The sequence below is a fragment of the Erythrolamprus reginae genome, chromosome 6 (assembly GCF_031021105.1).
Source record: "Erythrolamprus reginae isolate rEryReg1 chromosome 6, rEryReg1.hap1, whole genome shotgun sequence".
NCBI lineage: Eukaryota > Metazoa > Chordata > Lepidosauria > Squamata > Dipsadidae > Erythrolamprus > Erythrolamprus reginae.
The window spans coordinates 95,728,479-95,745,431 of record NC_091955.1 but is presented as its reverse complement, the minus strand read 5'-3'; the positions used below and the strand labels follow the sequence as shown (position 1 = coordinate 95,745,431).

General features: G+C 42.4%; 1 protein-coding gene across 1 annotated transcript in view; it reads left to right on the top strand.

The window, feature by feature from the left end:
• The window catches only part of LOC139168781 (F-box DNA helicase 1-like), a 36,953-nt gene that overhangs the window by 2,872 nt on the left and 17,128 nt on the right, over positions 1 to 16,953 (top strand). The window contains exons 2-8 of the mRNA XM_070754472.1: positions 3,839 to 4,366; positions 6,679 to 6,809; positions 8,067 to 8,205; positions 10,219 to 10,409; positions 11,672 to 11,761; positions 14,708 to 14,796; positions 15,605 to 15,773. Coding sequence (XP_070610573.1) covers positions 4,019 to 4,366; positions 6,679 to 6,809; positions 8,067 to 8,205; positions 10,219 to 10,409; positions 11,672 to 11,761; positions 14,708 to 14,796; positions 15,605 to 15,773 — 1,157 coding nt within the window. The 5' untranslated portion in view covers positions 3,839 to 4,018. The remainder of the gene's footprint in view (positions 1 to 3,838; positions 4,367 to 6,678; positions 6,810 to 8,066; positions 8,206 to 10,218; positions 10,410 to 11,671; positions 11,762 to 14,707; positions 14,797 to 15,604; positions 15,774 to 16,953) is intronic.

Here is a 16,953-nt window from a genome sequence, read left to right as displayed (position 1 = left end):
TCATGAAACGCCTTGTGCAACGAAACGTCCTACATGCATCTTCTCTTCCGCCTGTGTCAGATTTGCGGCCTTTATAGCTTAACCCTAACCCCAGGGAGGAGGCTTAAAACAAAGAATAGAATAGAATAGAATAGAATTTTATTGGCCAAGTGTGATTGGACACACAAGGAATTTGTCTTGGTGCATATGGAGACAAAGATATGGAGGGAAGCACAGGTAGTGGTGCAGGTAGCCTTTGACTAACAACCTCAATGTAACGGTCACTTTTCCAGTGCTGTTGTAACTTTGAACGGTCATTAAATGGGACTGTTGTAAGTCAAGGACTGTCTGTATGGATGCCTGCCATTATCCACCTTCCTTTTCTGTCTGGGCGCAGCATATGAATGTGTTGTAATTTGCCTTCCCTCTGTTGCTAAGCCAGACAGGTATTAAGTGAATTTTGGCCCATTTTACAACATTTCCTGGCCCCTGTTGCAGAATAGAACAGAACAGGATAGAATTATTTTATTGGCCAAGTGTGATTGGACACACAAGGAATTTGTCTTTGGTGCAGATGCTCTCAGTGTACATAAAAGAAAAGAGACATTTGTCAAGAATCAGGAGGTAAAAACACTTAATGATTATCATAGGCTACAAATAAGCAATCAGGAAACAATCAATATTAATATAAATTGTAATGATACAAGCAACAAATTACAGTCATAAGAGGAAGGAGATGGGTGATAGGAATGATGAGAAGACTAATAATAACAGTAATGCAGCCTTAGTGAATAGTTTGACAGTGTTGAGGGAATTATTTGTTTAGCAGAGTGATGGCATTTGGGGAAAAACTGTCCTTGTGTCTAGTGGTCTTATTTTATTTATTTATTTATTTTGTCCAATACACAATGAGGGTTTTAGTGGGTATATATCTATACACACCTAGTAAAATACATGATGAAGGTTATAGAGGAGATACTCACAGTAAAATATATCTAAGAAAGAATAGAAAAGAAGGTATAGTAATAGAACATATCAATGAAAGAAGAGAAGAGATATAGGAATAGAAGAAAGGGATAGGAGATATAGGAGAGCAAGGACAGGGGACGGAAGGCAGTCTAGTGCACTTGCACTCGCCCCTTACTGACCTCTTAGGAATCTGGATAGGTCAACCATGGATAATCTAAGGGTAAAGTGTTGGGGGTTTGGGGATGACACTATGGAGTCCGGTAATGAGTTCCACGCTTCGACAACTCGGTTACTGAAGTCATATTTTTTACAGTCAAGTTTGGAGCGGTTAATATTAAGTTTAAAACTGTTGTGTGCTCTTGTGTTGTTGTGTCTTGGTGTGCAGTGCTCTGTAGCATCGTTCTGAGGGTAGGAGTTGAAACAGTTTATGTCCAGGATGGAAGTAAATATTTTCACAGCGCTCTTTTTGACTCGTGCAGCATACCGGTCCTCAATAATAATAATAACAACAACTTATTAGATTTGAATGCCGCCCCTCTCTGAGAACTCGGAGCGGCTCACACCAAATAATACATGAGATACAAATCCAATATTAAAAACAATTTAAAAACCCTTATCAAAATAATCATACAATTCAGACAAACCATACATGAAATGGAACAGCTGGGGTATGTCAGTTTCCCCAAGCCTGGTGACAAAGGTGGGTTTTCAGAAGTTTGCAAAAGGCAAGAAGGGTGAGGGCAGTCCCGATCTCCGGGAGGAGTTGATTCCAGAGGACCGGGGCCGCCACAGAGAAGGCTCTTTTCCTTCTCAATGGAAGGCAGGTTGGCAGCCATTGTTTCTTCTGCAGTTCTGATTCTCCTCTGCAGTCTGTGTCGGTCTTGTTGGGTTGCAGAACTGAACCAGACAGTTACAGAACTGCAGATGACAGACTCAATGCTTTCCTCTGTAGAACTGGATCAGCATTAATTAATATTAAGTGAATCACTACAGTGGATAAGTTAGGAACACAGTAGAAAAAACCAATCATAGATATGAGTCCGTTGCCATAAATACAAATCAGCTCCATTTAAAATACAGTACATTAAAAACAACAAAGAAAAAATAGCAACATAGCGTAAGAAAATAAGAAGGAATCCTCAATCTGAGTATTGTATCGGCAGTTCTGTGTTAGCAAATACTTCAGAAGAAAAGGATTTAGGGGTAGTGATTTCTGACACTCTCAAAATGGGTGAACAGTGCAGTCAGGCGGTAGGGAAAGCAAGTAGGATGCTTGGCTGCATAGCTAGAGGTATAACAAGCAGGAAGAGGGAGATTATGATCCCACTATATAGAATGCTGGTGAGACCACATTTGGAATGCTGTGTTCAGTTCTGGAGACCTCACCTACAAAAAGATATTGACAAAATTGAACGGGTCCAAAGACGGGCTACAAGAATGGTGGAAGGTCTTAAGCATAAAACGTATCAGGAAAGACTTCATGGACTCCATCTGTATAGTCTGGAGGACAGAAGGAAAAGGGGGGACATGATCGAAACATTTAAACATGTTAAAGGGTTAAATAAGGTCCAGGAGGGAAGTGTTTTTAATAGGAAAGTGAACATAACAAGGGGACACAATCTGAAGTTAGTTGGGGGAAAGATCAAAGGCAACATGAGAAAATATTATTTTACTGAAAGAGTAGTAGATGCTTGGAACAAACTTCCAGCAGACGTGGTAGATAAATCCACAGTAACTGAATGTAAACCTGCCTGGGATAAACATATATCCATCCTAAGATAAAATACAGAAAATAGTATAAGGGCAGACTAGATGGACCATGAGGTCTTTTTCTGCCGTCAGTCTTCTATGTTTCTAAGAAACAATAGCAAGGCAGCAAAGACTAACCAAACATTTCACATAGACATAAACAAAAATTGTCAACTATACTATTGACTGCTAGTTTGCAACTTCCCAAATTAGATAGTATCTTGATAGTATCTAATTTGGAAAGTTGCAAACTAGCAGTCAACAGTATAGTTGACAATTTTTGTTTATGTCTATGTGAAATGTTTGGTTAGTCTTTGCTGTCTTGCTATTGTTTCTTCTTTTACATTTTGCAACTGAATACAAGTTGGCTGCTACATGACTCTGGAGATGCCACAACCATCCCGAATGTGAAAAGCAGTCGCTTTTTCCAGTGCGGTTGTAACTTTGCACGGTCACTAAGTGGGACATAGAAACATGGAAACATAGAAGATTGCAAGGAAACATTTAAATATGTTACAGGGTTAAATAAGGTTCAGGAGGGAAGTGTTTTTAATAGGAAAGTGAACACAAGAACAAGGGGACACAATCTGAAGTTAGTTGGGGGAAAGATCAAAAGCAACGTGAAAAAATATTATTTCACTAGTAGTAGATCCTTGGAACAAACTTCCAGCAGACGTGGTTGGTAAATCCACAGGTACTGAATTTAAACATGCCTGGGATAAACATAGATCAATCCTAAGATAAAATACAGGAAATAGTATAAGGGCAGACTAGATGGACCATGAGGTCTTTTTCTGCCGTCAGTCTTCAATGTTTCTATGTTTCTAAGATTGACAGCAGAAAAAAACCTCATGGTCCATCTAGTCTACCCTTATACTATTTTTTGTATTTTATCTTAGGATGGATATATATTTATCCCAGGCATGTTTACATTTAGTTACTGTGGATTTACCAACCACGTCTGCTGGAAGTTTGTTCCAAGCATCTATTACTCTGTTCTAAGGACTGTTCTAGGGACTGTTCTAAGTTGAGGACTACCTGTACAGATGCCTGCCATTATCCACCTTCCTTCTCTGTCTGGGCGCAGCCGTTGAATGTGTTGTAATTTGTCTTCCATCTTCTGCCTCTGTTGGGTTTGCAGGCCAGCAAAGGACCACCACAGATTACCTCAGGAGAAGATCCCACATCTCGACATGCTCCAATAACGTCGCGGAAAGCCGCAAAACCAAAGTTGAGGGACCTCTAGAGAACTTCGCTCGCGACTCGGCATCCGACTCGGAGAACTCTTGCGGTCTTCTTGACGGTAAAAAGGGACACATCAATGCCCCGCAGGAAACGGTTACGTTTCTCCCGGGAACCTAGCCACTCCGATGGAAGCTCTGGTCAAACGGTCCAAGGACGCAAACTGCGGTCGGTGAGGCTTCCCGAGGAGAGCTCAGGCAATGGACCTGTCAAGCAGGAAATTGAAGACGTTGAGATGGATCCACTTCCCGATGTCCAATTTGGGCTCTTAGGGACCACATCCGGGGATGATTTACCTCAGGGAACTATGGAGAGACTGCCGGATGAAATCCTTGAGGAGATTTTTGCCCTGGTACCTGTGGTCGATCTCCTCCAGAACCTCTGCCTGGTGTGTCGACGTTGGAAGCGCATCATCTCTGACGTGAGGGTAAGAGATGCCGTTTACCTCAGGAATGGGGGAGGGGACCCGGAGCAGCCGTTTGCCTCCCTTGCACGGTTCCTTTCATGATTTAACTATCATTTATCTCAATAAATATCTTAATATTTATTTATTTCAATCATATTACCTAAATCATAAATTGTCCAAAATTAATTGCTAAACAACATTGTATTTATTTTATTTATTTATTAAATTTGTATGCCGCCCCTCTCTGTAGACTCCGTATATCTAGCAAACGAAAGGAATAACAAGATTGCTTACTCCCCACCCCCACCGCCGCACTATATGCTTTCAAATTGTGAGAGATTTGACTGTATTATCCATATTTAAACTTTTAAACATTGTTTTTTTAATTAATCCAATCGTACCTCCTACAGTGCCAGAGGTAGAAGGCAATTATCTTTTAGCTTGCAAGGAGAAGATTAGATTAAGATATAGAAGAGAAGAAGAGAAGAGAAAAGAGAAGAGAATATACAGTAGAAAAGAATAGAAGAGAGAATAGAAGAGAATGGATAATAGAGAAGAATAGAAAAGAATATAGAAGAGAATAGAAGGGAATCAAGAATAGAGAAAACATAGAAGACTGACAGCAGAAAAAGACCTCATGGTCCATCTAGTCTGTCCTTATACTATTTTCTGTATTTTATCTTAGGATGGATACGTGTTTATCCCAGGCATGTTTAAATTCAGTTACAGTGGATTTATCTACCACGTCTGCTGGAAGTTTGTTCCAAGGATCTACTACTCTTTCAGTAAAATAATATAAGAATAGAATAGAATAGAGAAAAGAATAGAATAGAATAGAAAAGAGAATATAGAAGAGAATAGAATAAAATAGAATAAAATAGAGAATAGAATAGAATTCTTTATTGCCGAGTGTGATTGGACACACAAGGAATTTGTCATCAGTGCCTTATGCTCTCAGTGTACATATAAGAAAAGATACATTTGTCAAGAATCATGAGATACAACACTTAATGATTGTCATAGGGATCAAATAAGCAATCAGAAACAATCAAAATATAAATCGTAAGGATTAAAGCAATAAGTTACAGTCATACAGTCATAAGTGGGAGGAGATGAGTGCTAGGAATGATGAGAAAAACTAATAGTAATACTAATGCCGCCGTAGTGAATAGTTTGACAGAGTTGAGGGAATTATTTTTTATCAGAGTGATGGTGTTTTTAAAAAAATGTTTTTGTGTCTAGTTGTCCTGGTGTAAGTGCTGTATAGGGTTGTTTTGAGGGTAGGAGTTGAAACAATTTATATCCAGGATGCGAATAAATATTTTCAAATTTTTGACTTGTGCAGTCTACAGGTCCTCAATAGAAGGCAGATTGGCAGCAATTGCTTTTTCTGCCGTTCTGATTCTCCTCTGAAGTTTGTGTCTGCCTTGTTGGGTTGCAGAACCAAACCAGACCGTTACAGAGGTGCAGATGACAGACTCAATGATTCCTCTGTAAAACGGGCCAATTTAATATGGATGAGTTTCAACTCCCAGAATTCTGGAAGTTGAAGTCCATGCGTTTTAAAAGTTGCCAGATTTTAAAAATACCAATCTAACTGGTGTTGGATAACAATGCTTTGGCAAATGATGAACCCAGCAATGGTGCCACCATTGAATTCTGAGGAAGTGGGCCATGTTCTGAATTGTAGCACGCTTCCTATGATCCAAGTGAAAATAAGGGTAATTTTTCCTGATTTGTTGTGTGTGTGTGTGTGGTGGGGGGGGGGAATGAAAGTTTCGGCCTTGCTTTTTATGACTTCCAAAAACTTTGATTTCTTAATTTTGTGGCTCCGGCACCCTTTGATAGCTTGGTTCCCTAAAACGGAAAATGCATGCAGTCCAGAGCGAACGACTCGATTCAATAAAGGATGGATTATTTGTCATTTGGCGCGACCCAGGGGAAGAGTCTTCTCTGTGGCGGCCCCAACCCTCTGGAACCAACTCCCTCCCCCCAGAGATCAGAATTGCCCCCACCTTCCTCGCCTTTCGCAAGCTCCTTAAAACCCACCTCTGTCGTCAGGCATGGGGGAACTGAGATATTCCTTCCCCCTAGGCCTTACAATTTATGCATGGTATGTTTGTGTGTATGTTTGGTTGTCTTTTAAATTAGGGTCTTTTAAATTATTTTAAATATTAGATTTGTTATATGATGTTTCACTATTGTTGTTAGCCGCCCCGAGTCTGTGGAGAGGGGCGACATACAATTCTATTTAATAAAATAAATAATAAATAAAAAATAAAAACAAGAAGCCCCCAAATCATAATATCTGATGTTTTGCTCTGCCTTTCCAGTTCATCCCTTGGAAGAAGGTTTACTATCAGTATTTGAAGGGAGTCGAACAGGCCTCGCTGACCCTTCGAATCATTCTGCGACGGTATGGCCTAACCAAGGAGAACCCCCAGTCCATGCTGGGTTTTATCCGGTGAGTGGTCTTCAGCATCGCACCCACAAATCGACTTTGCTTTCATTAACGGGGTGTCCTGGTATACGGGTGGTCCTTATTCCGGTAGGTCTGAGTTTGAGAAGTGGCTGTTTTGTTTCCCCAATGTACAGATCTGTACAATGTGCTGCACATGGTTCGCTGCATTGCACGGCATATACCACGTTGCCCAGTTTCTGGGTTTTATCTTTGGGGTGGACAGGCTCCTGCCTTAGTGTGTCCTTGGGTTTGAGGTGTGCATGTGCGTGGTGTTGGCTGAAGATCCTCCTCAGCTTTTCTGATAGGTAGGTAGGTAGGTAGGTAGACAGACAGACAGACAGACAGGTGAGAGAGATGATAGATAGATAGATAGATAGATAGATCGATAGATAGATAGATAGGGATAGATAGATAGATAGATAGATAGATAGATAGATAGATAGATAGACAGACAGACAGACAGACAGACAGACATATGAGAGAGATGATAGACAGACAGACAGACAGACAGGTGAGAGAGATGATAGATAGATAGATAGATGCATAGATAGATAGATAGATAGATAGATAGATAGATAGATAGATAGATAGGGATAGATAGATAGATAGATAGATAGATAGATAGACAGACAGACAGACAGACAGACAGACATATGAGAGAGATGATAGACAGACAGACAGACAGACGAGAGAGATGATAGATAGACAGACAGACAGACAGACAGATGAGAGAGATGATAGATAGATAGATAGATAGATAGATAGATAGATATTCATTCATTCATTCATTCATTCATTCATTCATTCATTCATTCATTCATTCATTCATTCATTCAATTTTTATGCCGCCCTTCTCTTTAGACTCAGGGCAGCTTACAACATGTTAGCAATAGCACTTTCTAACAGAGCCAGCCTATTGCCCCCACAATCCGGGTCCTCATTTTACCCCCCTCGGAAGGATGGAAGGCTGAGTCAACCTTGAGCCGGTGATGAGATTTGAACCGCTGGCCTGCAGATCTAGCAGTCAGCTTTAGCGGCCTGCAGTACAGCACTCTACCCACTGCGCCACCTTGGCTCATATGCCAGCAACATACCAAACGACCACGTTGCTTTCTTTATCGTTGCTTATGGTTGCTTTGTTTTTTGATCTTCCTGGATGAGAAGCCCAATCCTCTTCGAAGAAAAACTAGAAAGTCCACTTTCCTCTTGGAAAAAGCACCTTTGGGGTTTCACCTGTCCATGTTTCCCTTCCAAATCCAGGTGTGTGGCTGGTGTTCGGAGCTGCCACTGCCGAGATCCCACGGCTGTCCTCGCCTGTCTGAAACGCCACTCACTCTTTCTCAAGGTGGAAGTCTGCATCGCCAAGAGTTTTCCAGATTTGGATGGTCTCAAAGAGAAAGTAGGTCTTGGCAGGCTTAAAATGTTCCCTAGAATTGATATTTTGGAATGTTTCCGTTATATTTTCCTTTGGATATGGGTTTTCTTAAGGGGTCAAAGCAATGGAAACTGCAGTTTAATGTTTCCAAATGTAAAATAATGCACTTGGGGAAAAGGAATCCTCAATCTGAGTATTGTATTGGCAGTTCTGTGTTAGCAAAAACTTCAGAAGAGAAGGATTTAGGGGTCGTGATTTCTGACAGTCTCAAAATGGGTGATGACTCTAAAGTGTGCAATAGGGTTAATATTCCTGGAGGCGTCTGTAATATGGTAAATGATTTAGCTTTACTAGATAAGTGGTCAAAGCAACAGAAACTGCAGTTTAATGTTTCCAAATGTAAAAAAATGCACTTGGGGAAAAGGAATCCTCAATCTGAGTATTGTATTGGCAGTTCTGTGTTAGCATAAAATTCAGAAGAGAAGGATTTAGGGGTAGTGATTTCTGACAGTCTCCAACTCGGTGAACAGTGCAGTCAGGTGGTAGGGAAAGCAAGTAGGATGCTTGGCTGCATATCTAGAGGTATAACAAGCAGGAAGAGGGAGATTGTGATCTCGCTTAATAGAGTGCTGGCAAGACCATATTTGGAATACTGTGTTCAGTTCTGGAGACCTCACCTACAAAAAGATATGGATCAAATTGAACGGGTCGAAAGACGGGGTACAAGAATGGTGGAAGGTCTTAAGCATAAAACGTATCAGGAAAGATTTAATGAACTCAATCTGTATAGTCTGGAGGACAGGAGGGAAAGGGGGGACATGATCGAAACATTTAAATAGGTTAAAGGGTTCAGTAAGGTTTGGGAGGGAATTGTTTTTAATAGGAAAGTGAACCCAAGAACAAGGGGACAGAATCTGAGGTTAGTTGGGGAAAAGATCAGAAGCAATGTGAGAAAATATTATTTTACTGAAAGAGTAGTAGATCCTTGGAACAGCAGACGTAGTTGGTAAATCCACAGTAACTGAATTTAAACATGCCTGGGATAAACATATATCCATCCTAAGATAAAATAGTATAAGGGCAGACTAGATGGACCAGGAGGTCTTTTTCTACCATCAATCTTCTATGTTTCTATACGTTTCTTGCTCAGAATTGGGGATGTCACTCAAAAGGCAATGGATTCCAAAACAGACATTTCTTTGACTTACAACCATTTGTTTAGTGACGTTTAGTGATCTATCTTGCTGCCAGGCATCTAGGACCTCTCTGCTATTTTGGGGACTCCATTTATCATAGACAGTGAGGGCAAATCCTTTTTTCCTCAGGTGTCGAAAGCGCGTGTGCGCTCATAATAGCGCACACGCACATTCCCACATCCATAATGCAATTCCCTGCTCCCCATGCATGTTTGCACACATACCCCCCCCCTGCCCCTGAATACATGCGCACACAGCCCCCAGTGCCCCCAGTCCTCCATGCCTTAGCATACACACACACCGCCATATCCCGTTTGGGGCCTAGTAGGCCTCCCTGAAGCCTCTAGAGGCCAGAAACAGCCCTCCTCCATCTCTTCCCCCTGCTTCTCCATCTCTTCCTCCTCTGTTCCTCTTCCTCCTTCTCCTCCTACTCCTCCCTTCTTTCTTCTCCTCCTCATCTCTGCAAACCCCACTCCCTTCTACCACTGATGACATTACCTAGTCAGGTTATGAAACGTCTGCAAGAAAGCCACGTTCAGAAAGCACCAAGGACCCCACATTCCTTAAATAGTTGTAAGTTGGAGCACTACTTCTACCCTGCTCCCCTGTCAGTGTCATAGAGCAGTGTTTCTTAACCTTGGCAACTTGAAGATAACTGGACTTCAACTCCCAGAATTCCCCAGCCAGCATCCACTGGCTGGGGAATTCTGGGAGTTGAAGTCCAGACATCTTGAAGTTGCCAAGGTTGGGAAACACTGTCATGGAGGACAGATAAACACAACCTGCGAGAGAGAAAATGGTTTTCCCCACCTTTATAATGATTCAGCCCGTGTTCTTCCAGCCATCCTATGTTCGGGCAGTGATGGCGGCCATCGTCCTCTTTGCTGGAGGTGTTGGCGATATTCAGGAGTTGGTGCGCTGCCTCCGAAGTCCCAGCTCCACCATGTCGCTGATGGACACATTTGAGATGTTGTATGCTACGGCCACCCTACTTTACGCCATGCGAAAGAATAAAGTCCAGATCAGTAACAGGTAAGTTTGCAAAGGTCGAAGAGGCTCCTAGGATCGATACCCATAGTTTACGGCAGTAGTAGGGTAGGAAGGGCTGCGCACGCTTTGAAAAAAAAAAGGTACACAATCTAGCACGAGAACCAGTTTGGTCAAAAGGAGATACCGGATGGACGTTGATTAGAAAAATTATGGGTTGTGCAAAAGCAGATATGATGACAAGGAAAGGAATCCTCAATCCGAGTATTGCATTGGCAGTTCTGTGTTAGCAAAAACGTCAGAAGAGAAGGATTTAGGGGTAGTGATTTCTGACAGTCTCCAAATGGGTGAGCAGTGTGGTCGGGCGGTAGGGAAAGCAAGTAGGATGCTTGGCTGCATAACTAGAGGTATTACAAGCAGGAAGAGGGAGATTGTGATCCCCTTATATAGAGCGCTGGTGAGACCACATTTGGAATACTGTGTTCAGTTCTGGAGACCTCACCTACAAAAAGATATGGACAAAATTGAACGGGTCCAAAGACGGGCTACAAGAATGGTGGAAGGTCTTAAGCACAAAACGTATCAGGAAAGCCAGCTAGGTGACTCTGGGCCAATCATTTGGAGACAATGAATTCTAGTCCTGCCTTAGGCATGAAAGTCAGCTAGGTGATTTGGGGCCAATCACTAGGAGACAGTGAGTTCTAGTTCTGTTTTAATTGGCTGGGGGACTTTGGACTGGTCTCTTTCTCTCCCTGCCAACCTACCTCACAGCATTATTGTGGGTAAAGTAGAAAAAAAACACCTGTATTGTATATTTGCTGCCTTGAATTATGCGGAAAAGTAATAAAGACAGAACCTCAATAAATAAATAAAAACAAGACACCTCGTTAAAGCAGCTGCAACTTTGCCCAGGCTGCTGCTCACAAGAGCTCTGGTTCCTTACAGCAGAAATCCACTGAGGTGTATTTATTTACTTATTTGTTTATTGGGTATGTATATGTTGTTTGCTTTTTTAAATATGATAGGGTTTTATGTGCTTTTTAATATTAGATTTGTTTTCGCTGGAATATTGTTTTTATTATTGCTGTGAGCCGCCCCAAGTCTTCAGAGACGGGCGGCATACAAATCTAATAAATTGAATTGAATTGAATTATTATGCCGCCCCTCTCCAAGGACTCCGGGCAGCTTACAACATATAAAAAAGAACAATAAAATGCAATACAATTTATTCCCCTGGATTTTGTACAATTTTAAGAGTTTTTACTCTGAGGTTCATTTTCAACTTTTCCCTTTCTGTCTCCTTCTAGGCTTCACTACAATGTTTTCTATTGCCTGTATCACCTGGAAAATTTCCCCTGCAGCCCAGCTGTCAAACCTCATCCCAAATTAGGTCTCAGGTGGGTAAATTAACTTTGTAGGTTAATACAGGCACAGTCCTCGCCTTAACAACTGTTCGTTTAGTGACTAAAGTTGCAACAGGGCTGGAAAAAAAGTGACTAATGACCATTTTCACCCTTAACTGCATTGGCTGCTGATTGGTTTCCAGACATAATTCAAAGTGTTGGTAATGACCTATAAAGCCCTACATGGCATCGGACCAGCGTCCGATGACGTCCCACAGAGTCAGCCTTCTCCAGGTCCCGTCAACTAGACAGTGTTGCTTGGCGAGGCTTAGGGGAAGAGCCTTCTCTGTGGGGGGCCCAGCACTCTAGAATCAGCTCCCCCCAGAGATTCGCACTGCCCCCTTGCCTTCCATAAGAGTCTTAAGACTCATTTATGCCACCAGGCTTAGGGCAATTAGACCTTAGCCCCCTGGCCGACAAATGTCATGTGTGATTGTTGCTGGAATGGGTATGATTGATTTTAATTAAATTGGGGTTTTTAGATTGGCTTATTTAGTTTACTTAATTTGATTTAACTATTGTATATCATTGTTTCTTTTATATGTTGAAAACCGTCTCGAGTCCTCGGAGAGGACAGAAGGGAAAGAGGGGATGTGATCGAAACATTTAAATATGTTGAAGGGTTAAATAAGGTCCAGGAGGGAAGTGTTTTTAATAGGAAGAGGGAGATTGTGATCCCGCTGTATAGAGCGCTGGTGAGACCCCATTTGGAATACTGGGTCCAGTTCTGGAGACCTCACCTACAAAAAGATATGGATCAAATTGAACGGGTCCAAAGACGGGTTGCAAAAATGGTGGAAGGTCTTAAGCATAAAACGTATCAGGAAAGATTTAATGAACTCCATCTGTATAGTCTGGAGGACAGAAGGGAAAGGGGGGACATGATCGAAACATTTTAATATGTTAAAGGCTTAAATAAGGTCCAGGAAGGAAGTGTTTTTCATAGGAAAGTGAACCCAAGAACAAGGGGCCACAATCTGAGTTAGTTGGGGGAAACATCAGAAGCAACGTGAGAAAATATTATTTGACTGAAAGAGTAGTTGATGCTTGGAACAAACTTCCAGCGATGTGGTTGGTAAATCCACAGCAACTGAATTTAAACATGCTTGGGATAAATATATATCCATCCTAGGATAAAATACAGGAAATGGTATAGGGGCAGACTAGATGGACTACAAGGTCTTTTTCTGCCGTCAATCTTCTAGGTTTCTATGTTTTTATGAGAGAGGCAACTTATAAATCGAAGGAAGGAGGGAGGGGAGGAAGGAAGGAAGGAAAGAGGGAGGGATGGGAGGGAGGGAGGGAAGGAAAGAGGGAAGGAAGGAAAAGAAAGATAGAAGGAAGGAAGGAAGGCTGTCGCAGCATCCCTGTGGTCGTATGATCAAAATTCAGACATTTGACAATGGATTCATATTTTGACCATTGCAATGTCCTGGGATGACGTGATCCCTTTTTTAAACTTTCTGACAAGGAAAGTCATTGGGGAGGACGGATTCACTTACCCTGTTTCCCCAAAAATAAGTCACCCCCGAAAGTAAGACATAGGAGAGGTTTCGTACAATTGCCTAATATAAGGCATCCCCTGAAAGTAAGACGTCGGAGACGTTTCGTTTCTCATCATTCCCAAACAGAACATATATAACACGGCTGTCCATAAATTGCACCCCAAAACGCTGCATCAATCAGATTTAAAACACATCCAACATGGTAGTAGTAAGAAATTCTTGATAGGATTCACAGTTTGTCTGGTTATTTATTTATGTATTCATTCATTCATTCATTCATTCATTCATTCATTCATTCATTCATTCATTCATTCATTCATTCGATTTTTATGCCGCCCTTCTCCTTAGACTCAGGCCGGCTTACAACATGTTAGCAATAGCACTTTTTTAACAGAGCCAGCCTATGGCCCCCACAATCCGGGTCCTCATTTTACCCACCTCGGAAGGATGGAAGGCTGAGTCAACCTTGAGCCGGTGATGAGATTTGAACCACTGACCTTCAGATCTACAAGTATATATGGTTATGCTGGTTTGTAATGACAGCTACTGTACAGTATATAATAATTTTTTTTTTTTTGTTCAGCAATAAAAGTGCATTCTTCTTCATTGGAAAAAAAAAAATAAGACATCCCCTGAAAATAAGACGTAGCACATCTTTGGTAGCAAAAATTAATATAAGACGCTGTCTCATTTTCGGAGAAACAGGGTAACAACCGTCTGGTATGAACCAAAAACTATTGCAGTGATTCACTTAACAGCTATGCCGAGAACGGTCGTTAAACGGGGCAAACCCCACTTAATAATCTCGCTTAGCAGTATTTATTTATTTATTTACTTACTTACTTACTTACTTACTTACTTATTTATTTATTAGATTTGTATGCCGCCCCTCTCCGTAAACTCGGGGCGGCTCACAACAATAATAAAGACAATGTAAGAACAAATCTAATAATTTAAAAGAAACACTAAAACCCCCATTATTAAAAGCAAACATACACACAAACATACCATGTATAAACTCTATAGGCCCAGGGGAGATGTCTCATTTCCCCCATGCCTGATGGCAGAGATGGGTCTTAAGAACTTTACGAAAGGCAAGGAGGGTGGGGGCAGTTCTGATCTCCGGGGGGAGCTGGTTCCAGAGAGTCGGGGCCGCCACAGAGAAGGCTCTTCTCCTGGGTCCTGCCAGACGGCATTGTTTAGTCGACGGGACCCGGAGAAGGCCAACTCTGTGGGACCTAACCGGTCACTGGGATTCCTGTGGCAGAAGGCGGTCTCACAGGTATCCTGGTCCGATGCCATGAAGGGCTTTATAAGTCATAACCAAGTATAGGGCTCCATTGAGGGTGGTAAGTTGAGGGCACTGCCTGTGAGCAACTGTGATCTTACGCAGGCTTTACAGACATGTGTAACTACTGTTTCTGTCCACCAACAGGTCTGTGTTACAACCTACCAGTGAACAACAACGGATCTTAAACCACGCCCTTGTACCTGGAGACGTGGTGAAAATTGTGGCTTTTGCAGGTAAGGCAGCCCGGCCCCAGGAGATTCTTGCTTCCCTCTTGGGCGCTATCTTACAAAATGAAATTCAGGGGTGAAAAAAGTAGAATAGAATTTTTATTGGCCAAGTGTGATTGGACACACAAGGAATTTGTCTTGGTGCAGATGCTCTCAGCGTACATAAAATAAAATATACAGTAGTCCCTCACCTATCGCTGGTGTTACGTTCCAGACCTGGCCGCGATAGGTGAAATCCGCAATGGGGAATTTATCGACTGATAGTACTTATTTAAGTATTTATGTTGTAATTGTTTGGTAAGTTTTCATTGTTTTAAGTGTTTATAAACACTTCCCACACAGTATTTATTTTAGATACAGTATTTACAATTTTAGATTTTTTTATTTTTTTTTAAACCTGCCGATCGAGTTTGGCGGGCTGTTTAAATCTGCCGATCGACTTCCTCAGAAACCCGCGATGAAGTGAAGCCGCAGTAGGTGAAGCGCGGTATAGCGAGGGACTACTGTACATTTGTCAAGAATCATGTGGTACATAGAGGTCAAGTGAGCAATGAAGAAACAACCAATATTGATAAAAATCTTAGGATCCAAGCAACAAGTTACACTCATACAGTCATACAGTCCTAAGGATGATAAGAATGATGAGAAAAACTAGTAGAAATAGAAGTGCAGATTTAGTAAAAAGTCTGACAGCGTTGAGGGAATTATTTGTTTAGCAGAGTGATGGCGTTTGGGGAAAAACTGTCCTTGTGTCTAGTTGTCTTGGTGTGCAGGGAGGGAAGGAAGGAATAAATGTTTTTGATTTTTCACGCAGGCACCGGCAAAACGTCCACTCTGATCCAGTATGCCAGGAAGTGGTCCGAGCTGAAGTTCCTGTACTTGGCCTTCAACAAGACCATCGCACAACAGGCGTCCAAGGTTTTCCCTGCCAACGTCACCTGCAAAACCATCCACTCCTTAGCGTTTCAAGAAGTCGGCAGACAGTAAGTGGGCGGGGCTTCTTCCCAGGGTGTTAGTCCTCAACTTACGACCACAATGGATAGGCCAACATTACTGCTGCTAAGGGAGACAGTTGTGGAGTGAGTTTTGCCCAATTTTGCAACCTTGATAGTCACGTTAACGGAATCGGTACAGTTGCTGAGTTAGGGTCACATTGGTTAAGTGAATAACGGAATAACAGAGTTGGAAGGGACCCTGTGGATCATCTAGTCCAACCCCCACCCAAGCAGGAGACTCCACACCATGTAAGCGTATAAAGCCCTACGTGGCATCGGACCAGAATACCTCCGGGACCGCCTTCTGCCGCATGAATCCCAGCAACCAATTAGGTCCCACAGAGTCGTCCTTCTCTGGGTCCCGTCAACTAAACAATGCCGTCTGGTGGGACCCAGGGGAAGAGCCTTCTCTGTGGCGGCCCCAGCCCTCTGGAATCAACTTTCTCCAGAGATTAGAACTGCTCCCAACCTCAGGCTTGACCCCTTCCTCTCTGTGGCATCCCTCAAATATTAGAAAACTACTATCCTGTCTCCCCTGGTCTCACTGTTCTCACTGTCAGGAAATTTCTTCTTAGTTCTAAGTTGCTTCTCTCCTTCTTTAGTTTCCACTCATTGCCTCTTGTTCTACCCTCCGATGCTTTGGAGAATAGCCTGACTCCCTCTTCTTTGTGGCAACCCCTGAGAGATTAGAAGGCTGCTATCATGTCTCCCCTGGTCCTTCTTTTCATTAAACTGGACACACCCAGTTCCTGCAACTGTTCTTCATCGGTTTTAGCCTCCAGTCCCCTCATCCTCTTTCCAGAGTATCAACATCTTTTTTAGATCTCTTGGGGGTGAGCAGGTCACCAAGACCGCCTTCTGCCGCACGAATCCCAGCGACCGGTGAAGCACCACAGAGTTGGTCTCCTTAAGGTCCTGTCGACCAAACAATGTTGGCCGGCGGGACCTAGGGGAAGAGCCTTCTCTGTGAGGGCCCCGGCCCTCTGGAATCAGCTCCCTCCAGAGATTCACACTGCCCCCACTCTCCTTGCCTTCCGAAATAGTTTAACCCTGCTGTTACGTTTCGAGTCTGTGAGACTCAAAATCGAAGTTTGAGAGCCTGTGAAAAATTTCCCCTGCATTTCTGAATCTTGAAATTTCACGACTAGGGGTTCTCTCTATGAGAATT